Source organism: Cyprinodon variegatus, unplaced genomic scaffold (assembly GCF_000732505.1).
Source record: "Cyprinodon variegatus isolate N-32 unplaced genomic scaffold, C_variegatus-1.0 Scaffold25, whole genome shotgun sequence".
In the NCBI taxonomy this organism is placed as follows: domain Eukaryota; kingdom Metazoa; phylum Chordata; class Actinopteri; order Cyprinodontiformes; family Cyprinodontidae; genus Cyprinodon; species Cyprinodon variegatus.
In genome coordinates, this window is record NW_015150478.1 from 472,796 (window position 1) to 498,480 (window position 25,685).

Below are 25,685 nucleotides of genomic sequence, written 5' to 3' on the forward strand. Positions count from 1 at the left end.
CTCATTGGAAAAACCTCTGGTGCATACAGAGCAATTATTGGAAAAGCACAATGTGGTTATGAAGTGAAAGTCTGTCTGAAAGGATTTTGTGGCCAGCCTGACTTCATCTCGCTTTGCTAATGCACAGCTAAAAACTCCAAATCCTTCTCTGTCTCTGCTATGAAGGGCCAGGTGTTGTTCCTCCTGTCATGTATCTCTCTAGGAAGGCTATCAGGAATGAGCTGTTATTTTAAGTATGGCAGTCTACTGTGCTTCTCGTCTTGCCCCTGAGCTCTTCAAAGCTGTTCAAATTTGATACCTTCATATCGTTTCGCCAAATTGAACTGACATTAGTGGGGGGTGAAGAAAAGTGACCCACATTTGTGACACACTTAGTCACTCAAGCGGAAATGGAACGGGGGGAGCAGGGAGGGGGGTGTATGGGGTAACCAAAACCAAAAAAAGAGAAAAGACAACAGCGTAATTGAAGGGCAGAAAACAATTACTTTGTCAAACAACACCAAGCTGAAGAGTTAGCCTGAATTTTGTAGTGAAATTTACTTTTTCACATTTGATTACAATATCATTTTTTCTATTATATCAGTATCTAATGTAACAGACCAACAAAGCAGCACACAGTTGGTAGGTGGAAGAAATGGGATGCATTTTCAGAAACAAGGCTGTTTGTATTTCCCTCCCTTTAATATGCCTAAATACAATTATTTGCAAAAACTTGCATAGTGTGTACTTCAATCTCAGTATAAATGCTCCGTGACAATCTATAAAACATCAGTGAACTAACTGCGGCATTGTGAAGATGGCCAGAGAGAAAGCTATGGATAAGTTTAAAGCAGGGTTCGGTTTTAAAACATTTCAAGCTTTAAACAATTCATAGAGCTCTGTTCTTTCCATCATCTAAAAAAAGAGGGTACAACATAACCCTACAAGGACATGTCCGTCCACATCAATAAGGGATCTACAAGCAGTTACTCTGGAGCCACATGTGGCTCTGTTGGATGCAATAGTCGCTCCTAACAAAAATGGCCTTAAATGATAGAATTATGTCTTTCTATAATATAAAATAAAAAAGAACATGTTTTATTTAACGGCAATTGTATGTCTTTTAATGCAATATCTAATTTTTAAAAAATGACACTAACACACCATGCAGACCATTTATTATTACAAGATAATATTAGAAACATTTGATTTATTTTTCGCGATGTTCATTCGTAAGATAGAAAATATGGTGCTATTTTTTTTTTATTTTGTAGTTAAACAAGGACATTTTGTGACTTAGTAATAATAAAACTTAACGCAATATATATTTATCAATGTAATGATAAATATATGTTTTACAGGTCCAAACCTGTTTCTATATAAGGGGCACAGCGTAAACAGCAGGACTGTAAAGATTTCTGACCCCTAAAATTAAAGAGGACCAGATCAGAGAGCAATAATAGCAGCAGCAGCCTAGAGGTCCATGGTAACTCTGGAGGAGCTGCACAGATCCATAGCTCAGGTTGTTACAATATACTACTGTACATTGATTGAGAATTTGGGCTTAATATAAGAGTGTCAAGAAGAAATTTGCTGTTTAAAAAAGTCCTTTTTGTCACAAACGGTTTCAGGATGACAACATTCATGCAGCAAACTGTATTACAGTCAGACTGTATTCCAGTCTGATGAATCCAAAACAGATTATTTCAGCCAAAAACACAATCAAACGTGTTGATGGCAAAATCATGCATTTCTGGGAAGGTCAATGATTTAAATAAAAACATGTTAGAGGTTTCAAAAGAGGTTAATCTTTTAGATGTTAAACTTCAAGACAAAGCTAAAAAGGAATGTTTAATAATAATTTACATATTAAAATGGCCTAATCAAAATCCAGCTATTAATTAAAATACAATTTTGTGAAAAAATGTAGAAATTGCTGTTCACAATTCCTCTCAGTATAGTTGAAATTGCAAGTAAATCTTGTACCATGACACATTCTACTTTTTATTTATAGAACAATTAGAAACATGGATCATAGTTATTGAATGAATGAATGAATGAATGAATGAATGAATGAATGAATGAATGAATGAATGAATGAATGAATGAACACAGCAACTAAAAAGGAATAGGCTGAAGCCCAATGCTTATTTATGCCTATCCTTTACCATCATAACAATAATTCACAATAAAACATTGGTACTAATAAATAACTAAAAATGCATAGCTTAAACTGAAAAATCAAACCCAGTCAAATTTCACTGTAACCTTTTATAATTTTAGATTTTAAGTCTTCTTGAAAACTAATATAGAGTTACACATCTTTATTTCATCGTTTAGTTAGTTTAATTTTGGACCCAAAACTGACACCTGTACTTGAAATTAGTTCTGGCGTTCTGCCTTAGCTTAAACCTTTTTTTCGAATACAAACAGGGGTTGTCTTATTTAACACTCATAACATATTTTCCAATGTTTTTTAATATACAATGTCAAGAAATATTAATGTTTGTGATTTTATAAATAGATGAGTTGTACAGTTATGGTGTTCAACTCCATTTATTATTCTAATAGCTCTTTTCAGCAGTTTAATTATTGGATCTAAATTAAACCTCTATAAAACATTAAACTTCACCCCAAAGATTTTTTTGTAACATTTCAAAACTTGAAAAAACATATTGGAGTCTGATAATGTTTGCCTGGTTGTGAAAGTATACAATTTTAAACAGTATTTTTACAGGTGTTGTAACTTTTTTAAGGCTCCAGTTGTTTCCTGATTTTTTTTTTTCTATTTGTTATATTTTGGATTCTGTGCAAAATTGGATTATGGGTTTTAGGTGCTTTTTGGAGTAATTGATAGTACAGGTCAAGAATGGGTTTCTGGTGTGTAGTTTCTAGTGCTTTCAAACTGAAAAAGCACAACAACATTTAAAACAGAGGGTCACATTGATATGTATAACATGAGGAAATAATGGCACCATTTGTTTTCAGAGGTTTTCTGTGCTAATAATCCAATTGACCACTTTAGGCTTTTGAAATGCAGTTAAAAACCTCTTTTTCCCTGTTACTCATTAGTGCAATCGGTCATTCATTTATGTGCAGGAAGCCCTGAAGATTGTTCAAAAGCAAAAAGGCCTGTAATTGCCTTATTAACAAATGGGACTTGAGTGTAAGCCATCAATTGCAATGATGCCTCAAGCAGAATGGATTCACTGGGGCTTTGCAATGAATGTGGAAAAGCCTGCCTTAAACATCAGTTAAGAGTGGAAAACATGAGATGAGAGTGGGGCAAAGAGAGAAACAGCACCAAGGTTAATGAATTAATGCAATGTGATCGTCTGCATGGTAAACAGGACAGGGAAAAAATAACGTAAAAGCCCAATAAGGGATAAAGATGTTGAACTAAAACCAACATATAAGACTTCATATCCTTGAGCTAGATGTTTTTTTTGTTTTTTTTACATTTTTCATGTTCTTGTTGACTCAAACGACACTTTTATCAGTCTAATTTTAATCATATAATGAGCCTTAAGCTGTTCCTTGGAAATCTACAAAAAGGAAATGTTCATCAGGAAATTTGTCATTAAGGAAGGAAGCACTTTTTCCAATGAAAACAGCACAGCCCTTTACTGGGAAAGTAAAAAAAACAGCCATTAGTTTTTGTTTTTTTTTTAGTTATAAAAAACCTTCCTATGTATTTTCAGCAATTCCTTAAGTTTAGTTCATCTCTTTAATATTAGAATATCTATTGCTCAGGTTGAGACATTTTCTTTATTTCACCTTTTAAACAAACCACAATGCTAATGTAGGTCCCCAAACATTGTATCCTCTAGTTCAGAGAAAAACAAAACAAAGCATTCCAACATGGATACACAAGTTTACAACGAGCAATTGAAGTTGGAGGAAAAACAAACATCAACATGGAAGAGGAAGGATTAAAGTTTCACAAATGATTTCAACCTAATATTAATGACAGACTCATATATTTCTAATATGGTTTTTGTCATTCTATATGATGCAAACCTGGTAGAATATTACAGTCAAATGTAAAAATGTGTAAACAGTCCTTATGTTGTATTAGGTAATTCCAGCCCCTGATCTGTTTTAGGTAGTTCCTTGTTCCTTGTCAACTGATTTAAAAGGACTGGTCATAAACAGACTCCTGCAGTAATAATTTACAACTGCGGGGATAATTTAGCCATTTATGGCCCTCCTGTTTATACAAAATATTTCTAAAGCATGTAGAATATTAGCCCACAAAGCCCACTTCTGATCATTTACCTCTTAGGTTGTGTTTTCTTAATTTTTCATATTTAGATCCACCTAGTTCACCATTGAGAAAAAAGCTAAGTACACCTACTAAGCCTGAACCTCAAATGATGACAAATCAAGGCTTTTGTTTTATTAAAGCATGAGATCAGATGTTCCAGCTTCTGCTGGTATTTTGTCCCCTTTACCTCAATTGGCTCCAAAGTAAAGACTCCGAAAAGGCAAGATTAAAATAAGATTAACAAACTGAGCCAACAAAAAGCCCATTTTACATCCCTATAAGAAAATGAAGAGCACTATTCTGTAGGAATCACTTAAGTTTTAAGGCTGAAACAATGAATCAAATGAATCGTGATTAATTGATTATTTAAATAACAATAAACTAATTTAGTCATCGATTAATTGTTAACTGGAGTATAGAGTATTTAAAACATGGATTGAGCTGAGAGAGAAACCCACTTAGAGCAGTAATTATAACAAAATAAGAAAAAAAAATTTTTTTTTTTTAATTTTTCTTCTGTCAGCTCAAGAACTCCTCGTGGAAAAGTTTTAGTTTCACCTGGTTTAATTTAGTAAAAAGTCTTTTTTAAGGAACCTTTCACTATCCGATTATAAATGGATTAATCTAAAAAATTTGCCTCAAGAAACTAGAAAATACTTTATTTTAGATTAATAAAGGTTTCTATTGAGTCCAATTTGCCCAGTTTTATTAATAAATTGTATAATTTTCTATATGTTCACATCTTTTCCTTCAAGAAAAAAATAAACACAAAAAAAAATTCCCCAAAAACAAAGTAAACATGTATGAAAACCTCTAAAGTATCGTTTAGCTAACAAGAAGACATGCCCAGGTTGTACATAATACTGCCGGCAGAGACTCTGACATTGCACATTTATTTGTGTTGCTTCTAAAGGCTTCAGGAAATTAGGATTGCTCCTCTTTATTGGATCCTTTCTAAAATACAAAGAGAAGATCAGCAACATTTTTCACACCAGTGTGACGTCGAAGTATCAGAAATGATGAATTTGGCTATAAAGCATTCTTTGCCCAAAGGCGTCCTGCAGTGGAGGTGTGGATATTTCAAATCATCAAGCTCTGACAACAATATTCTTTCAATTACAATTTTAATCTTTATTTTCTCTGTAAGAGCACAGATCAAAATAAGGAAAGCAATTAATTACTTTCATGGTAATCTGCTCGACATAGCATAGTTTCAATTAAAATAAAAGAAAGTTGAATTGCATAATAAAATGAGGCACAGATATTCATCTATCTATTTTAAATCCTGAGAAGAAAATAAATACACTGGTTATAATAGAAGATAAGCAGCGAGCATATGTGCATTTTAGGTTTTTGTTTTGTTTTAAAGATGAATTAATTGATTAACACAAAGCGCACTGATCAGCAATATAAGTAATCAAATCTTTCCTTTGAAGCATCCCACCAAAAAGAATTAGAAATGGAAACCATTATTGAGAACAAGCCTAACAGCCTGTAAAGCAGCCACCTGGTCTGATCATAGCTTTGAGGGTTGAAGAGAAACTAACTGTTGGATTGTCATAGCAACTGGGCTTGGTTAACGCTTTAAGAAAAACACTTTAGTAAGATCGAAGAAAAAAAGGTTTAAAAGATTCTTGTTTATTCTCACAAGAGTTATAAATAAATATATTCATTTTTCAAAAAAAAAATTCTAATCAGCTTTTAGGCCATTCAAACCATTTTTCAAAAAAAAAATTCTAATCAGCTTTTAGGCCATTCAAACCTGTTCTTTATTTTCTCTGCTTTTCTTGATCAACTTTTAAAACACAAGCAAATAGAACATGGGGGGGAAAAAAGTAAGTAGTTAAACTTAAATTAGTCAGAAATGACTGAAGCAAAAAAAAAAAAAAAAGTCTTAATTTCTCAGACAGGAAGTCAACACTGGTTTTACCAAAACAAGGAGCTGTCTAAAGGTTTACATTCTTAATCTTCTTTTGCTCCACTATTCTCATTGTTTAGTTTTTGGTCAGGCAACTTCTTCCTTGTAAACTCTATAAACCTTTAAACTATTGGATTTTTTGTTATGATAGAGATCAAAGAGACAGGCATTTAAAATAAATGTAGACAGTACAGTGAGTTACAAAAGTACACACTACTGCGAGGTTTCTCATGTTACCACCTGTTAGGATTATTTTTATTGATGATGTGTGAGTTTGTTCAACCCTAATAATATCTGTTTGTTGCATGTTAGAACTAATTTTTTCCCAAGTGCCTAATTAGGACAGTTCCTCTGTCCGGATATGCAGTTATCATGTTCATTATGTACATACCAGAGGTTTGGGAATGAAATGGGGGCACAGACAGATTGGATCTTTCTTAACAGTGAGTTCTTTTTGTTTTTATCTGAGACACTCTGTAATATTTTAAAAAGGCTGGAGCCATTGACGTCTCCTCATTTATATTACATCTATGACGTAAAGATGTTGCATACTGGAGTTGTATAAAATGCTTCTTTAACTGTGATTCGGGGCCAATTCATCGAGAAGTGAGCCTGGTAGGTAAGCCCTGCCTTCTGTTACTCAAAGCAACTTTTGTGGTCTGAGTAAGATTACAATCTATGTTAAAATCAGATATCATGTTTCAAGGTTATTTAATACATGTACATTATGAAGTGTTATTTAAAGAGTTTGCCCCAAGTGATCTCTTTTCAGGAAAAGAACCGGAGAGGGAAAGCTTCAAGGTGTAAATACAGAATTTTCCTTAACACACCACAGCCTTCAATGCTTTCCTATGAAATGTCTAAGGCTACGTTCACTGCAGACCTTACTCAAGGTCTTACTCAGACCTTACTTCTGATTTTTTTTATTTTATCTTTGTCTTGTGTGGTCATTCACATCTCCAAATATATGTGACTTGTATGTGATCTCCTGTGTGAGCTGCAATCATACAACGGTCCGCAAGATTCCACATCCCCAGTAACCGCTCATCCCGTACGCCCAGAGAAGCCCTTGTGCAGTCATTTTAACCAATGAGAATTATTCTGCAGTGACTCATCCGAACGTCACCATCCACGTACGTCTTCTCCATCCTGCACCACCAGATCAAGTTCTGCAATTGCAATTGTATCAAATAGGAATAAAAACATCGAGTTTAAAAGCAAGATCCGATTTGTCAAAGTAAAATAGGGTAACGACAGATCACTAACTACCAGTTGGAGCATAATTTTATATATATATATTCACAGAAAAGAAGACAGTTTTATGGAAACATTTATTAGGTATAGCATTATTTAGACCTACCCCTATATACATTTTTTCAGCTGGGTGAAACTGAAAGCACAAGGACCAGAAGACAATAAAGCCAAAAGAAAACAACCCAAACAAGCTGACGTTGACAGATTCTGTTGACTTCTAATGTAAGGCTCTTCTCACAGATCAGTTCTGTCTATGCCATGCAAATGTATAATCAACAGCTTCAGGAGCAGCTTGGGCTCTGTTGTACATTTAAATATATTCAAATCAAGCTTTTTTTCTTCCCTTTATTTATTTTTTTTAGAGACAGCTACAAACTCTGGCAGATACTCCTGTCTCTAGGTCTTACGCCATTGAGACTCAATGCTACATGTTCAGGGTTTAAAAGTTTATGGTTTAATTCCCTGGACAAAAAATAAAAAAAGATATTTGCTTTAGTCTTAGTAATTGTTATTCATACTTTTTTTTCAGCTGCAAAATTATAAGAGAAAAAACAATAGCTGAGATGTTGGTTTGCACTGACAGTATTAAGAACAGGTCAAAGAGTTAACTCTTTAATGGTAATTTATCTATTAACATTTCTTTGAAAAGAGTTAGAATTTAACAAAAGTAGGAAGGATGGAAATGAAGCAGGACTGTCAACAGTTTGATCAGTTTGATGTAATCAATGTTAACTGCCCATTTAAGTGAGCCAGACCAAAATGACATTAAAGGTAGTCGGGAGGATTTTTTCTAAGTTTTGAAAAGACGCGCCTTCATTAGCTAAAAAAATAAAAATAAAAAATACACATGCACAACCCTGTAACCGCTCCCGAGAGGAAACGCCCATGAAACGTGTGTGAGATCATGCATGAGTTAATTTCTCCCCGGGCATGCTCTGTTTAAAAGTGGTTGTTCTCATAGCTCATACAAGCTTACTGTGTCCGAACATCCGCCCTAACCCCTAAATCCCTCAATCACTAGTTGACTTTATAGTGAACTCAGTTAACTGACCGTTCGGACAGATGATCATGACTTTTTGCTCCCCGTTGGTCAAGTTACTCCTCCTTCGGTGCGCGGTGCCTGTGTCATCTTTGTGATTGGTTTCCGCTCTCAGGTAGCAACAGCCTATAGACAGCGGGCTGCTGTGACAGCAAATCCCATAATGCTTTGCGAGGAGAGCTCTTCGCGCAAAGCATTCCGGGAATTATCTGCCTCTTCAGAGGCCTTTCTTTTCTTCTCATACACTTTGTAGACACTTTTACTCTTATGACCCTCAGCCATTTCAAAGAACCGCGGTGAGAAAGATGAGCTTCAAATGACTAGCTGAAACAGGAGCTCACCACACAAATACATCTAAAAAAGTGTGCATGCACAGAGAAAGGTAGCTAACGGGATGAGCAGGTAGGATGACCTTAAGTAAACATATCACCAGAATGATTGACAATTAGGAGGATCACTTATTTAGATGATTAACTCGAAAAACAACATCCACCACTATACCTTTAAGTAATAACAATACAGAGCATCCTCATTTTGTTTTTACTTTTCGTAGAAGAAATAGTTTTCTAAAAAAGCTAAATCAACTATAAATAAGCTTAATACTAAAGATGCTGCAATTCAGAAAAGGCACTACTGTCAATTTGAAACAAATGATCCACTCTGCATTCCCCATTGCTTTCTTATTCCCATATTTTGTTGTGTGGGTCCTGCTTATCGCTATATAAAGTTAGCAGGCAACATCAAACTGCAGCTTTTGTAGAGAGTGAGAGTTGTGAGGGATTCAAACATTACAGATATTTGTGTGAATAATGGATTTAGGCACAGGCAAGTATATAGTATAAATTTTATAAATTTTATAATAAAATATCTGGACGCAGTACAAATTCAGAGGATTATTCAGCCTGTTCAATTATCTATGGTTTTAAATAAGCATCCAAATAAGCATCGCGCCTGATGAGACTAACAAAGGCTGCTCTCTTACAAAAAACAGGTTCCTAATCCAGAATCATCATCTATTCATAAAATAAAGGCTTGATTTTTATCATGCATGACATGGAAGAAGATTTCTCTTGGAGTTTGGGTTTTACAGCCACAGGGTGTCATGGAGAATTTCTAGAATAATATTGAAAGGAAATAGGTAATGCAAGAAGGTTTCAGGTTCGATTCCCGGCCCGGGATCTTTCTGCATGGAGTTTGCATGTTCTCCCTGAGCATGCGTGGCTTCTCTACGGGTACTCCGGCTTCCTCCCACAGTCCAAAAACATTACTGTTAGGTTAATTGGCTTCTCAGTCCCCTTAGGTGTGAGTGTGTGTGAGTGGTTGTTTGTCCTGTTTGTCTCTGTGGTGCCCTGCCATGGACTGGAGACCTGTCCAGGGTGGACCCCGCCTCTCGCCCAATGACTGCTGGAGATAAGCACCAGCACCCCTCGCTACCCTACTTGGGATAAGTGTGTAAGAAAATGGATGGATGGATAGATGGATAGTTAATGCTGTACTATGGGGACAAAATGGCATTTAATGCAAACTGGTTATTGTGTTAACAAAGGAAAAATATTGAAAAGGTCCTTATTTTTGCAGTCTTCTCTTTCCTCCCTTAACCCTGTAATGCCAAATGTATCATATTTGATACATACGTTTCTGAAATGTTTTGCGTCTGACACCTTTTGCATAATTTTATGGTAAAAACGTTGCTCAAAATCCTTTTGTACACAATCAGATATACCTGATAACAGAGGGCAGAAGACTTATCGCATAGTAATAAATTATTAATATTGAAAATGTATTTCTGTTTTATCTTTTTACATAAAAAAGTAATTTTCTGTTTTGTTTTATTCCTGGATCGGGCTTTAAAGGGTTAAATGCATGATTATTAAAAATAAACCCAATAAATAAATAGCAACATCAGTAAAATCAAGCAATAAAATGACAGATTAATGTTGTCACCTTAATTCAGGGTCTTACTGTAGTTGTGCCTCTTTGCTGCCAAATCCAAACTGCTTTGACTGCTGCAACACCTTTGTTTCTGTTACCCTGGCAGAATCAGCTGAAGCTTTGGGAATCCCATTAAACAGCTTTGGCAGTGGGAGCAAAAGGACTTTAAAATGTCAAAAAAAGAAAAACTCTTTCTGCATCTTTGAGTTAGGTTTTGTGAACAAACTCCAGTACTTCAAGACAGGAAACAAAAAGTGTCGTATCCCTCCCGCTTGTCCTCCTCTATAGTGTTCCTGTGTGTATTTGGTTGCCTACTTGAGCATAGATTGTTCACAAGCCAGCAGAGGAGAGAGCTCCTAATCTGAATTCAGGGAGAAGCTCTGGCAAAAAACTAAGCCTGCTTCAGTCATCCAGGAGCTACTCAGCCTAAAAAGTTTGACAAAGTGTTTATTGTTTAGCTCTTTCCTGCTTTTGATTCTCCATTTTTTTAAATGACTTTTCACTCAACAAAGTCCTAATCTAAGAACCAGCATCATGACAAACTCTCTAAATTCACGTCTTCATTGAAAAGACACATTTTTATTCAGAATAATTGTTTTGGTGTTTTTCCCAGACCACTTTTAGCCTGGCAGCCAACTTGGCAAATGAAAAAACTGTTCCTTTGTTCTTGTTTTTTCACACACAAAATGCTGAAGAGCTGGAACCTTTGCTAAGCATGAAGATTTAAACTGCATTCTAGAACTTCTAAGCTTATACCAGTCTAGTTAAATAGAAAATCTAGAAATATGGCTTTAATTCTGATTTAATGATCAATAGAGGAAGCTTCATATTGGAAACATGTTTTCAAACAACGTCAGGAGGACATTCAAAAAGAGCAAGTGTTGCACGAGTTTATCTTAACATTTTCTTATATAAATGATGACTGAAAGTGATAATCAGAGTCCCTATTATGGAAATTAAACAAGACAGATGTCTAAAAATCTGCAAATATATACTTAGAATTTATTGGACAGATAAAGAAATAAAAACTGTCAAAAAAAATGGCATGTTTCTGTGTGTGACAGATTGCTTCACTTCTCTTTTTGAAATTAAACCTGTATTTTAGTTAGCATTTGAGAGAAAAATCAAAATTACTGTTGTGTTCTGTTAGATTGCATAATCGCCATTTGGTGTTGCTATAAAGAAGCCTTAAGTAGGCTTCCTGTGATTGACTAAGTACTAAAATTAATAGCAGAGGAGATGTTAACACTCTGTAAAAGAAGAAGCATTACATAGTTCTGCAGCTAAATGGGTTTTTACCAGACTTTTAAACCATTAAATTCGATTAGTTAATAAGAAACATTTGAATGCGTTCTTATATACATACTAAAATCCCAAGTCTATAAGTTTTGGTAACCAAAACTTCTTCAGTCACTTACAGTGACTACTAAGTTCCTGAGTGTAATCTTGGTTTGAATGTCCCTGATCTAGTCATTCTGATATTATGTCAGACTAAAAAATGTCACCAAAATGTAAATGGGTTAACAGTTCCCTTCCAGGAGCTTTATAATATTTGCCTTTCTAATATTTCTTATTCTCACTCTATCACTTTCTCTGACTACTGATACAGGCGCAATATGCCCTTTGTGTGCCTTGTTATAACTTGGCAGAGGCCACAATTCACTTCCAGTCAATTGGCTGCAGATTTATACCTTGTCTCTCAACCACATATAGTTGCTGACGGAGGTGGAGGAGCAGCAGCCTCTGTAATCACAGAAAATTGCTGTGTGGGGAAAAAAACAGATGTGTGAATTCTGCTATGACAGAGCAGAGAGAAAAACGTGTATGGTTTTGTCGAAGTGTGTATTAAAGGGCTGCACTCTTGCTGTGCATTAGATCAATTGGACCTTCATTCAGATTTGTTGTATACCAGCTGCTCAAAGTGGAAGTCAGGTTTTGGCCCAGGGTGGCCTGTGTTCCACCTCTGAACATCATTCAATGCCATACGCTGAGTGCTTGTCCAGCGAACGTCCTGAAATTGGCACGCTGCTGAAACATAAATCTCCCGAGAGAAAGTGTTTAACCTTATGTTACAACCACAGCCTGCTTAGTGGGATACACACACTCACAGACACTCACACACATTCACACGGAAACAATGATATCAGTTTCCAAGTGGCAGTGTTCCTCTGAATATGAGCGGGGGCCGAGAGAGAGAATGTGACATTTCCAAGGTGTGTGCTGTCACATGGCAACCATGGCAACTAAACTAAAAGCCTGTTAATTTAACTGAGTCACTCCACCTCTTGGTGTTGTGTCGCTCTTCCCACTAAAAGAAGCCACAACCACTAGCCCTGCAAATTATTTTTAACCTGTGCAGCCACCTGTTTGTCTGAACAAGTAGACGCTATGTTGAGAAAGATCTTAAAACTCCTGTGCATGAATGCGGTAATTTGAGATGCACCAGAATATCTAAGGAAGACTCCATTTTGTTACCATGACTGAAACTGCATTGTGCAAAAACAGAAGTTGGAATGAACTGCGAAACAGGAATATTCAAATGCAAGGATTTGGTTAGAATTCTTAACTGCAGTCCTCATCACAACGACAATGTGTGCAATTTCAAATTACAAAAGACTACCCTGCTGCAATATTTAGCAGACCGACATGTTTTGAGTGCCATGCATTCACGTTGTGCATGCTAATAATATTTTTGGCCAGAATATTAGACCCAGCATGAGGACACCTTACAGAAGATTTTGGCTTGTATGACAAACTCCAGGAAAGTAATGACTGAAAAGAAAGCAGAGGAAATATTTGTTTCTTTCCTTTTTTTATTAAAAACACAATCACATTTTTTCTGATAAAAATTAGAATTTGAGCCAAAGGAGATTTATAATTAGAGTTTATACGAAAAAAGGTGAAACCTGAAGTACACACCGTTCCAAACTATTTAGAAATAACTGTAATATTAAAGTATTAACAATTAGTTTCTATCACCAAATGTATCTGAAAGGAGCAACTACTTTTTGAAAATGTTTTACAGGATAAATATTATTATTTTGTTTCACAGTATCATTAATTAAAAGCAACTGAAATACCTCTTCACTAAATTGATGAGTCTATACAAGAGCACAGGAGGAAATGCATGGCGTGTTTCCACATTATGTTGTTTCTGCTCTGACTGATAGTTGGACACAATCTAATCTTATGTACATTAGAAATGCCTGCTATCAGAAAAAAATGAATATATATACAGGGGTGTCAACCGGAGTCACCTGGGTTTTATTTTTCAGCTGAGAAACCTTTAAGGAGGAAGCATTTTTTTGTCATAAAACCATGTTTTAAAACATCTAGGGTTATTTATGAGGACAAAGAAACATGCTTATTTCATGAATACATTTTAATGTAATTAGTTTTTGAAACTATTTTCCATAGATATATACAATTCTGCTCTAAAACTTAATCTTGTATGTGGAATGGGATTGTCTGTGGTCAGTCTAATCTAAATGTTTTTTAAACTTGTAAATTTGTGAAAATGTTTGTTGAAGTAAGTCTTTCAAAAGGAAGTAGAGAAATAACAGAGCCCAGAGAAAATGGTGAGTGTTGAACTATGAACCAAACACATGCAAACATGGGAGATTTATAACAGCAGTAATTTACATAACTGTGTCCTGTGTGAAAATTTAGCAGAGTGGATCATGACAACACAGCTAAAACTACACTCAACTCTGCAGAGTTTGCACCTGTATCTAAGCAGAGAAAGACATCAAGCCTTTTGGCTCCATCATCCTACAGTATTTGAATTCCCTGCAACAGGAGCAGCTTTGTTAGAGGTTTTATTTTGGCATGAGTCCACTGCTAAAGGGAGGGAAGTGAAAAATCAAATTAAGCTTATCATTTGATCCAGCCTCTTTCAGCTCACATCCTGAATTGTTGCCATTGATATGTCTCCAAGCTTTCCTCTACATCTTCATGAAAAGTCAAACAGTGGCTGAACATGTATCTTCTTTAACCTCTGGAAGTCCTTTGCAGAATACTAAAATAGCAAAAAGAAAAAAGAAAGTCTTTACCACCAATAAAGAGGCAGGCTAAAACTAGGAGAAGCTTTTAGATTAGGTCATTCTTTTTTAAGGTCTCTATACTCTAATCTTAAGAGACTTGATTACTAAATAACAAAAGCATATCTAAAGTTCGTTCTGCTCATGGAGAAGTGGGCAGGTTATATTGCTGCCTCAGCCCAATTTTAAAGTATTTATACTATTAAAACATTTTTTAGTTTTCTGTGTTTATCCAATGTAAATGTTTCCGTATTATCCTTGTGGATAAATCAGATACCTACAGTATGTCTCTAACAGGAAAAAACAGGTCAGGTTTTGGCCAGTGTGTTTTAGTTAATGATTATTAAACGTCTTATTAATATACTTATTAACTAAAAAGGTTTTTTAGAAGGAAGGAAGTATCAAAATTGCTAAACATCTTTGTTACTTGGGAATGGGAATTTGACTTATACCAACACATTTTAGGAGCTGTATCATTATTAAACTTTCAATATAACACTAGTTCTCTCTGAGCACAGTCATTATGCCAAGCCAGAGAAAGGACCTGCTTTTGTAGGGAAAGACCAACACCCGATTGCAATGTTGTACATGCCAAATTTCCAAACCACCGCTAATTTATTTCTATCTTTGACTATTTTCAAACAATATCTGACATATTTTAATAGATATTCAAAATCAGTCTTAACTACAGTTTATAAATAAGGAGGTGCATCAATATGTAGCACAGACTTTGCTGTAGTTCTATAGACTGTAGAAATGTTGTAGAATTAAAGCTACCTCACAAACGAAGGGGTTCTGCTCACCGTTCTTTAAGGTCATCAGCCTATATCTCTTGGAAAAATAAAATCATGACAGTCAAAGACTGAATGACTGTTTTAAGCTTAATGGAATATGGCATGAATCTGATCCAATGTCTACAAGCAGCTGAGAGACAGGAAAAATAAAAAAAAAAACTTACTCTGGCCATGTTAAAATCTAGATATTCTTGATTGCTCTTTTCTTTACAAATTTGGATTAGTAATTGGCAAAAACATGTCAGTTCCTGCAGTAAAAACACAAAGTGCTTGATCTTCAAAGATTCCAAACAAGGGAGGATAAATTGCATGTTTAATTTTTTTCTTAGTACATCCAATAAGTGGGTGTGTTGCTGAAGACCTAAAAAGATTGCTGCAAAAAGGTTAAGTATATGCAAACCAGTTTGGTTCCTCACATAAAAATAAACAGATTGCATGTTATACAGTTTGAGAAAAATAAAGCTCAAAGCCATGTAGATGGTGGTAATGCCGATAATAATTTAAAAATAATAATGATAATTTAAAGTGCACCTCACACAGGTAGACTATTTCAAAGTGCTGCAAACAAAAGATAAACAAAAAAACATTACCATGCTTCGTGCATGGTTATGCTTTCTTAAATCAAGGAAGAAAAAATCCCTGAGATGTGCACTTCCAACCGTTATATCTCTTTGCAGGCCCTGTTAGAATCCAATAATTTTTAGAAACAAGCCACAATATCTAAGTTAAGTCATTGTTTCCACTTTAGTGTGATTGTACAGCAATCGGGTATCATCACGGTGTATTAATGTGTCGCCTCCTGGATAGATGTTTTTTCCTTAGTAATATTAATCAACTATAGCTCATTCTGACCACCAAATATGTTTACATGTGCACAGCATATCTCACCGTCCTCTGGTGTTATACTAATGCCTCCTTCGTGGAAACAATGACCACAGCTATTTTCCGTCCAAGTTTGCACCTGAATTTCAGAAGTATTTAAAATGATGCACAAACTGCGGCCGCAGTTCAGTTTCTGTTTACATTTGGTGATTAGAATATCTGTATGTTGATGAAGGCAAATACAGTTTGTCTGCTGAGCTGCACAGGGAAATTGCTTTGCACCTTCTTTAATTGTCTGCTCTGCACATACAAATGCATTTGCACGTGTTTTAAGATCAGACCCAAAGTTTTTTGTTTAACTAGCACTTTTACATAGTAAATCACAGCACCACAGTTAGCCGCACTCAAACACAAACACTTTCGGGCCCCTGAGTAGGTCTAGCTTGTTTAAATAAATTCTTCTTAAAACTGCTGGCTTAACTTCTGTTAGCATTGATGCACTAAAAGATCAGTCAGAGATAAAGGAAAATAAAAAAACAATAAAAAAAATTTCACCTTCAAAAATGGCTGTTCTTTAAACCACATTAAAAAGTGGGGGTCCTATAATCCTCTTAGAAACAGATCTCAATAATTGAGTACTAGAAACATTTTGGTGACTAAAACCCTTAAATTAATTTTTTGTTTTTTTAGGAGGATCATTAAAAAGCCAAACATAAAAAAGCTAATGAAGCAGTGGTACAGGAAATACCTGAATCTATCAGTGATAATGACAGTTTAAGAGTCAGTGCAGTTGGCACACTGAGTACAGTTCTGCTGTGCTTCTGAAGAATCCAAGGAATGCTTTTACTCTGCAGGCCATCAGGCTGAGTCTCACAAACACCCGTATCAACTGAACAGGGCATCACTGCTTGTTTGAATCCTTTTGTTGAACACATGTCTAATACTATATGAATAACTATTCGCAAATACAAGAAAAGGCATATTTGCAAGCACAAGAGAAACACACATTTGCACAAAGGGGAATAGTGTGTGCCCTTCTGTATGCCCTAATAGAGTTTCACCCAGGCTTTGCTTGGTATCAGCTTGAGTTATTATGTGTGAGGCAGGACTGTTCTCAGTGCTGGGAGACTGAGCAGACATTCACATCCATAAACACACACTAGCAAATCCAGACACATAGATGCAAAAGCCTCATCAGTCAAACTCCTTGCCTCATAATGGAGGGGCAGAAAACAATAGTGAACTCATTTCAACCTGTCCCAGCCTCTCTTAATTTTCCTAGTAAGCTACTCTCACAGTTTATCACTCACTTCTCTTTCCTTGTTAATTGTTTAATAGAATTGTACTTTTTCCATGCAGACACTTTTTCCACAGACAGTGTATTATTTACATTAGGCTGGCAACCTAATAGCATCCTTTCCCTGTTAGAAAGCAGGAGTGGAAGACGTGTGTATGGGCTTGTGTGGCGAGGTTAAGTCTCGGTCAGCACTCCTGTCTGTGCTCTGCTATCACTGCAGTAAAATATGCTCATCTAGGAAAGCATCAAATCAATGGTTGCTATTAATTAGTCTCTGCAAGACTAACACTGCTGATAAAGTTCTACTCATAAATAGAACAGGAACACATTACCCCTATCGAGCTGTTTGGAGGCGTCAGACAAGCAGATATGTGCTCGCCAAAGTAATCAGGTCCCAGAACTCAACAGCTCTACTGTACATTGAAATAAACAGGTCTAGAAAAGCTCAAGGAGAGCGCAGACCTCCGCCAAGTATCTCACTTTTCCCGACATATTGTGATTCCCACCTTAAGTTATTACCTGTATTCACAGAATATTTTATATCCTTTCCTGTATTCAGATGGTGATTGGCATCACCATCAAAATGTAATCATTTGTCAATCTCTAAAAATTTTAGCAAAATACGTCCATAACTTTTTTTAGTTATTTTAAAAACAGACAAACCGACAGCAATGAAAACATGACCTCCTTGGCAGAGGTAATAAAATATGGGCAATGCAAATCGTGTTCACTTTTACAGGAGTCAACAAGGATGAAGTGCTTGATTATCTGACACAAACTGACAGAGCTCATTTTCATAATCTTGGTGTCGGCAAGCACTCCAGGAAAAAGGTTTAATTTTATTCTATTTTTCAAAAGATCTAGGGGAAATCTTCTGTTGTTGTAAAGGGTGTTTCCAGACACTCATTGTGGAATGAAGGCACCAATAGACAACATGTGCACACCAACCTGGATCCATTTTTTGTTTTGTTTTACAAATAGACACAAGAATGTCTCCCTGTATTTATAATAAAGATAGCCAAATAGTTTTTAACTGATCTGTAGGTTGCAACTAAACCTAGAGGTTCCACTATAGAATCTACTATTGAGTACAGAATATAGGGCTAAGCATTGAATTATATAGTGGCAGGAGTTGATAAGTATGGTGCATCGCTGTAATCAGATGATCATTTTGGATTAGTTAAAGTTATGGTTTAGTGAGAGTTTTGACAGTTTAAATGTTTCTTATCAAAAGAGGCCATGTGTGTATAAAAAGGGTAAAACAACATTCCCCCTTCCACATATGCTCCTGCACACTGCCAGTCAAGATGCTTCCTTCCTCATTTTAATAGTATTTGAATCCTAGGTGATGATATTGAGGGAATCTCGTGACAATCCAGACCCAAACCAAACCATAACCATCGAGAATTTCAGCTGTATTGGGAAAAACAACATTACCATTTTGCAAACACAAAGAGCTATCCTGTTTGTATAACTGTGCCTGCAGATACATTTTTTTTCATATTTCTTAGCCTTGACACCTGTTCTCATTTAGGACTATTGCCCCTCATCTGATGGCTTAAATATTAACGGACCCTTCTGATATTTTCTCATATTTTCTCCCTGCTTTGCATCTCTCAAAACAAGCAGGGATTGATTATTTTAAAGCAAAATTATAAAAAAGCACTGCTGCTGCTGCCTCTCCTATCAATAAATAACATATATGTAATACAAGAAGACTTTTTTTTTGCTGCCCTGTAGGTACGAAAGTTGAATTTTGGACTTAAAGCATTTGCAATCCAAATTTTTTCTCAAATAGACAAAAAATTTGCTGCCTTACTTTGTTTTGGTCGGTCCAATAGAGGAAGTACCCTTTGGGGTCAACTGTTAGAGTCACAGGGGTCACAGTGGTCGAATCCTGTAGAAAAAAAGAAAAAACATCTGGAATGAATCAGTGTGTCACAGCGTAACACTGCATGCCTCTGGTAGCTTACACAGGAGTACTATGGCAGAATATTCCCAGAGGTAAACCAGTTAATTTCGCTGTCAGCATCAAAGCATACTTTTTTAACACCGCTGGCATTCCAAAGCCTGGAATGACATTAAAACTGCTGTTTACGTTGCAACTTGCACACAATCCTTTCCATATAGGGTACTTTCTAATTCATGAGAAGGCATTGCCACAAATGACCAGCACACGGGTCTGTGACTGTATTTGCTGTGGCAGCATTCATAGCTGCAGGTTGTTTTAAAGCTGATGTTTTTAGTTTTCCTGCTTGTGACGGGAAATGCTTTCCCTCAGCATCTATATAAGGACAGTTCCATGTTTCACAAACACAGTTTGACCTTAGGGCACACATGGCAACGCCCGATTTTATTGGATGCTTCTATAAAAAGAAGGCTTTGCCCTTTTTTCGGCATCAATAGTGGCAGAGGTTCAACTGAACAGTAGAATATTGTCCTCTTCAATCAGCCAAATCTATGAGAACACAGAAATCAAATCCCATTTGCTGCCCGGAGCGACAAAAATCTTCAAAGTGTCCCCATGAGACGACTAATGAGGACCCTATCACAACATTTGGAGGCAGAGCTAATGGTGAAAATCTGCTACACGCGTTATATCTGAGTGTGACCCCATGCCATTTACAGTTTGACTTATCATGAAAGCTTTGGACTAGGAGATGCTAGACATCAGATTGGACTGTAGTGTGGTGCAAAAAAACATGATAAATAAAAACATTTTATTATTTGTAAATATGACATTACACTTCTTGACACACCTGCTCCATGATGGAGGGGTATGGACACTGAGGGAAACAGAGAATAGAACTGAGCAAAAAACCTAAACGGGTGACATTTTCAGAGGAAGAACTGGTGGTGTGCTGTATCAGAGGCATTTGCTATAGTGATGCTCACTATGGCAACTCAACATTCATGTGAAATCTAATAGAAGAATGTTTTTTTTTTTTGTTTACTTGTGTAATTGCACAATCTGTGCAGGCTTGAATGAACAAAAAAAACACACTTTTGAAAATTATTCATACCCCATTTCCCTTTCTTAGTAGATTATAAGTGGTACAAAGTAGTTACCAATTTTGAGTTGATGAGAAAATTATAAATGCTTTTGAAATAGGTTTATTAATACTCTAAATGCTACATGGCAAATCTGTATTTGTTGTTCATATGAATAACATCTGTAAATAACAGTTTTTAAGTCTTTCCACACAGTCTGAGGTCTTAAATGTGAGTTGAACATAATAAAATGTTAACATGAACTTATATAATTTTAGATATTTGTTTATGCCAGTCCTCCTGCTAAGGGCAAAATCCAGCACTCTTGTCTCAACATTTGGCAGCCTCTAACTGATGCTCCATCTATCTTCCCTTCAATGATGACTAGCTTCCCTGTTTATGCTAAAGAATATCTCCACAACCTGACCCTGTACCCTCTCATTACAGAGCCAGTGTGGTCGAGGGGATGATCAGTTATATTTTATTTTTGCAGTAGTTTAATTCATGAGAATAAAACAGCTGCTCTTTTTTAGGGTTCAGATTTCAGACAACTTTGTTTCGTTTTATCACATACGATCCAAATAAAATACAGTTTCATTTTTGTTTGCTACTAGAGAAATAGTTGAAAGTTCAGAGTGAACTTTTCGACTGCTGTATCTGCGGCCTTACAGTTCATATGGACTCTTTTAAATCACTGTCTGCTTCTGTTTTCTCCAACTGCACTTAAAATAACTAAATATCAATTTCCTGCACTCAATCAACACATCAGTTATTCCTAGAAAATGAATCATTAATGAGGTGGATCAACAGCTTTCCATAAAAACGGTTCTATTTCCATTAGACTAATTCAAGCATTTATGCAACTAACAGGATGTGGCACTTGATGGATTGGTTTTAATATCAGTGAACAAAAAAGGAATAGTTTCTGAGCTCCGGGAATCAACCAGATGATGTGAAAGCAGTAATTTTCACCAGCTTCTGTCCTAATGTTTTAACTCTCTATGGCCTCCACAACTAACACATTAAGCCATTATCGGCTCTAAGTGAAGACTTTCTCATGGGACCAAAAAGAAAGAAGCAGAAAGGTTCCTGTGGTTCATAATATGTGGTTTAAAATTCAAAAGAAACCGACTGTTGTGTGTTATTTTGTTGTTGTTTCCAGCTTGTTTTCCAAACCAACAACAACCAAGGTCAAAATGTTCAGTTAAGCTATTTTTTTCATATTCATCTGACTGAACAAGCTTAGTGGTCTTCTTTTTTATTAAGTGAAGGGTAGATGATGATAACTGGCTCACTTGCAAAAGTACAAATGCCCTGCAGTCATTGATCCCTCGCAAGAAAGACTGTCATTATTATTTTGGTGAAGCGTCTGTACCATTAGCCATCACCTAAGGGGGGACGTTAGTGAGGAGATTTGAGCTCAGCACATTTCTGCTCTGTGCTAATGACATATCCTAGTAGTTTTACTGGATTTTAGGCTCTCTGTGCATCCAGATAGGATCTTATTCAGAGTGCATCATACAGTATAGGGAAAGTAAAGAAGCAACCCAGAGGAAAATCTGATTCCTCAATGAGGATTTATGGTAAGTGCTTAGCCTCTATTCTTTATTATTAGAAAGCAGTCATAAGTGGGGATTCACCAAGAAGTTAGCCTGTGATCACAATTTGGCCATTTGGCCTAACTGGTGAAATGACCAGTAATAAACTCAAAAGTCAGAACATTTTAACCATTATTAAATGAACCAAAGAAAAAACAAATAACAATAAATGTGGAATGTAAAGGTTAGCTGTATAAGGTTCCAGTGACGGGTTTAAAGCTAAGGTGTGATGGAAACATTGATAGAAGAAGCTATATAAAGAAAACATTTATGCCATGTCGGCTTTCATTCATAGTGGCACTGTTAGACCCCCAGCAGATGTCTTAGAGTTACACTGCATGTTTTTCTCTATTTTACTTCAACCTTTGTGCACCGTGGAACAGAGGAAATCGATGAAGTCCGCAATCTTTTGGAAATCTCAGGCTTAAAATAAGAGTCAAGAGCTTGCTGCTTTAGTGATGCTAGTGTTAATGGTCCTAATCTTTAATATTAGATTCAAACAACAGATCCAACTGAGAACTGACTATCTATTCTTTAAAATAATTAACCTCTGTTTGTCTCTCTCAAACACGCTGAGTGCCATCGCCTCTGCTCTTGATATAATTTGTTAATGATCGTTCAGGACAAAAAGGCTAGAGAAAATACACTTATTGAATGTTAATTACAGTTCTTAAAGACAAATTAGAAACAAGTAAAACATTAGCAAATCAAAGCTTTACAGAAATGTATCTCAAACGTCTAATTTGTGCAACCGAGTCAACGGTTCTGTTTAAGATTACTTAAAAACGAGATGGAAATGTTTATTGCATCTGAATGTCTGAAAGTTGAAGTACATAAGATCCATTTTCCTTTGTGTATAAGGGGAACATTTCTAGAGGTGTTCAGACCCTTCTTCTGTTCTTTTTTGAACAATGAACCAAAAAGCTATGCACCCTGGAGTCTACCTCAGTTTCTCATACCGTCTGCTTTTCCATTAAATTGTGGCCGCTGTTCAGACATATGTGATTTCTGCACTGTGAACAAATGCTACATCTTTCATGTGCAGACATGAAAAAAAGGAAGTATAATGTAATTTTCACCAATGCAGAAATATAAATAAATAAAACCCACATCAGAGAAAAGCAATAAATGAAAGAGTCATCCTTATCTGAGGTTTTTTTTTTTTTTTTTTATGACTTACACAATTCAATGTTGGGAACAAAAAAGGCGAGAAGCCCAAAACCCAGAGCTCTGATAAGAAGAAAAATAATTTAATAAAATTCTTCTCCTCTGCCAAATTATTATAGCCCCTGACTCTTAGTTAGGCTCCTTTTCCCACTGTGATTCTTTCCACCAAATGATACAGGGAGGAAATAGGAAGGATCTGTATAGGAAATGACAGAGAAAAAATATCTGTGGGTGTGTCTCTATTTCCCAGGAAAGGACTGGCAGGCATTTGGCTCTGGAGATACGGCTGCATTTGGCAAAGGTTGTGCACAAAAATGATGTTAGAGGAAATGACACACTTGACGCCCCTTTTTACAACAAAGACAAAGTTGATGGAATGAGCACTTTGGTAAGTTAAACATTTCACGGGTCTTCTGATGATTGACAGACTGGAATGTTTACAACTGCAAGATTCCCTCACTGTAATCTGGACAGACTGTGCTCACACTTCTGCAATCCTCATCCATCTGTGCTGTGCTTGGCTCACCTGGAGCACAACCATCTAAACATGCATTTTCACCACGTATTGCATAAATCTATATTTAAATATCACCCTAAATAAGAGGAAAAGCAGTTTATTTGAAGCATTGCACAGCACACAAGAACTGTGATATCTAAAGAAATGTTCGAATTATTTGAGTAACAGAGCAGAAAGCATCACTATGGGTCATCTTCAAGTGTTAGTGCAAAAAGAAAAGAAAACAAATAAAAGAAAATGGGGAAAGTGAAATACAAATGTCAAAAATATACACTCAAGCTCCTAATTGCAGGAGCATTCAGTTATTCAAATTGGTAATAAGGAGAGCCATAAAAGGTTTTTCAATTATACCTTGATGAGAGCATGGCAGAAAATATGAAAGTAATTTGACTTAAATCTAACTGAAGAGTGAGAGCTTTATGTGAAGTCAATACAGGGTGACAAGAGAGAGGGGTTAATTCATTTCTTGAAAAAAGGTGCCTAAGGGTCAGATGAAAAAGTAGGTTTTACTAAATCTGAGGTCATTTCAAATCACCTTAATGAAATATTGAGAAAAAGGGAAGATATTTATGTTGTAAATATTCGTTTTGTATTTGTTGTACTTACATTTTTTTTAGAGGTAACAAGGTTAAGTAAAAAAAAAGTTAATTTGAATTATTGATCAATTTTTTTCCACAAAAGCATTGGAAGCGGCACGTGCGCTCACTCACTTACAAATACTCTGCATTAAGATGTAAACAAAGCGCATGTCAGGGTGCTGCATATTTGCAGCATTTCTGCATTTAAACAGGAAGGCAAAGCGATGAGTCCCTTTCACTGCAGTCTCCACAGCAAATATATCCATCCATTATGTTGTTGCATGGATCGCTCATAGATTGTGTAACATGCAACATTCTGGGAAATATGCATTCAAATATCTATTCGCTTTAAAGCGAATAGATTATCCAAAAATATCCACATAAATACATAAAAAACACTTCTGTGAATAGAGCTTTATTATCATTATTAGAGGTTATCCATTACTTACATCATCCCATTTCATAAATTTGCTGCCCTTTCTGAGGCACTCCGGCACGGACACTGGCTTGAGCTGCAACGCATGAACTCCAGGCTGTGCTCCAGCCATTGACTCATCAACTCCTCTCGACGCACTGCACGGCCAGAAATGAGTCTCTTCCCTCTCTGTTTCTTTCAAGTCTCTTCGACTCCTTTTTTTTTTTTTTTTAAATCCCGTGAAAAGCCGACCGACAGAAGTCCACTACCACTACTGCTTGGATGTCATGCCCGCAGTGGCGGCGGCGGTGGCGCGTTTCGCTTTTTTGGAGAGCTGTGGAGACAGGCGCAGACGCAGCGGACCGGGGCCACTGACTGACTGAGAGACTGAGTGACATGCGGCTAAAACCAGCTCCGGAGAGAGACAGAGCAGCGGAGAAAGAGGGAGGCATCTGAATGAGTTTCACGTCTGGTTTGAAATTGGAGCTACAAGTCAATACAAGTACAGGATCGATGCTTTGAGTATTCTGGCGCCTCCATGTGTCCGTGACAGTAAGATGCGCGCAAACTGGCCCCCAGCTGACAGATTAGGAGCAGGTGCATACAAGGCTTTCTCTATAATAGTGCTTTGCCATGAGCAAATCACAATTTTTCTCTCATGATAAGCATAAGAATGGGCTTTTATAATAAAGACTGTAAAGAGGCTGATGCGCATTTTTACCATAAACAAATATTCATTATGATTTACACTAAATTAGTTCATTTATTTTAATAATTCAACTCAGAAAACAAATCAAATAAAAAACATTACTAACATGATTTCAATAAAAGCTTTTTTTCCAGAAATACCATATTATATAAGACCAATTAAATAGTAATTTGAAAAAGGAATACATTAGTTTTAGTAGGCTGTGCACTGTGTACACACCTCCTAAAAATCAGATGATAATTTTTTATATTTTTATATCATTTTAGAATGTAAAACTCATTTTGGATTCATAGCATACAGAGTGAAATATTTCAAGCCCATATCTGTGGAGATTCTCAGTCATCTGGGTCACGGTCAAGCTTGAAAGG

General features: G+C 36.2%; 1 protein-coding gene across 4 annotated transcripts in view; it reads right to left on the bottom strand.

The window, feature by feature from the left end:
- Positions 1-25,057, bottom strand: part of plcb1 (phospholipase C beta 1) — a 153,302-nt gene extending 128,245 nt beyond the window's left edge. For 2 of the 4 annotated variants that reach the window (XM_015395075.1, XM_015395068.1), the window contains exons 1-2: positions 24,643-25,055; positions 19,162-19,239 (exon numbers count right to left, since the gene is read on the bottom strand). In XM_015395075.1, coding sequence (XP_015250561.1) covers positions 19,162-19,239; positions 24,643-24,741 — 177 coding nt within the window. In that variant the 5' untranslated portion in view covers positions 24,742-25,055. Of the gene's footprint in view, positions 1-19,161; positions 19,240-24,642 lie in introns of all 4 variants that reach the window. The other 2 variants (XR_001481859.1, XM_015395085.1) reach the window with 2 other exon arrangements.
- Between the last annotated feature and the right edge of the window lie 628 nt (positions 25,058-25,685).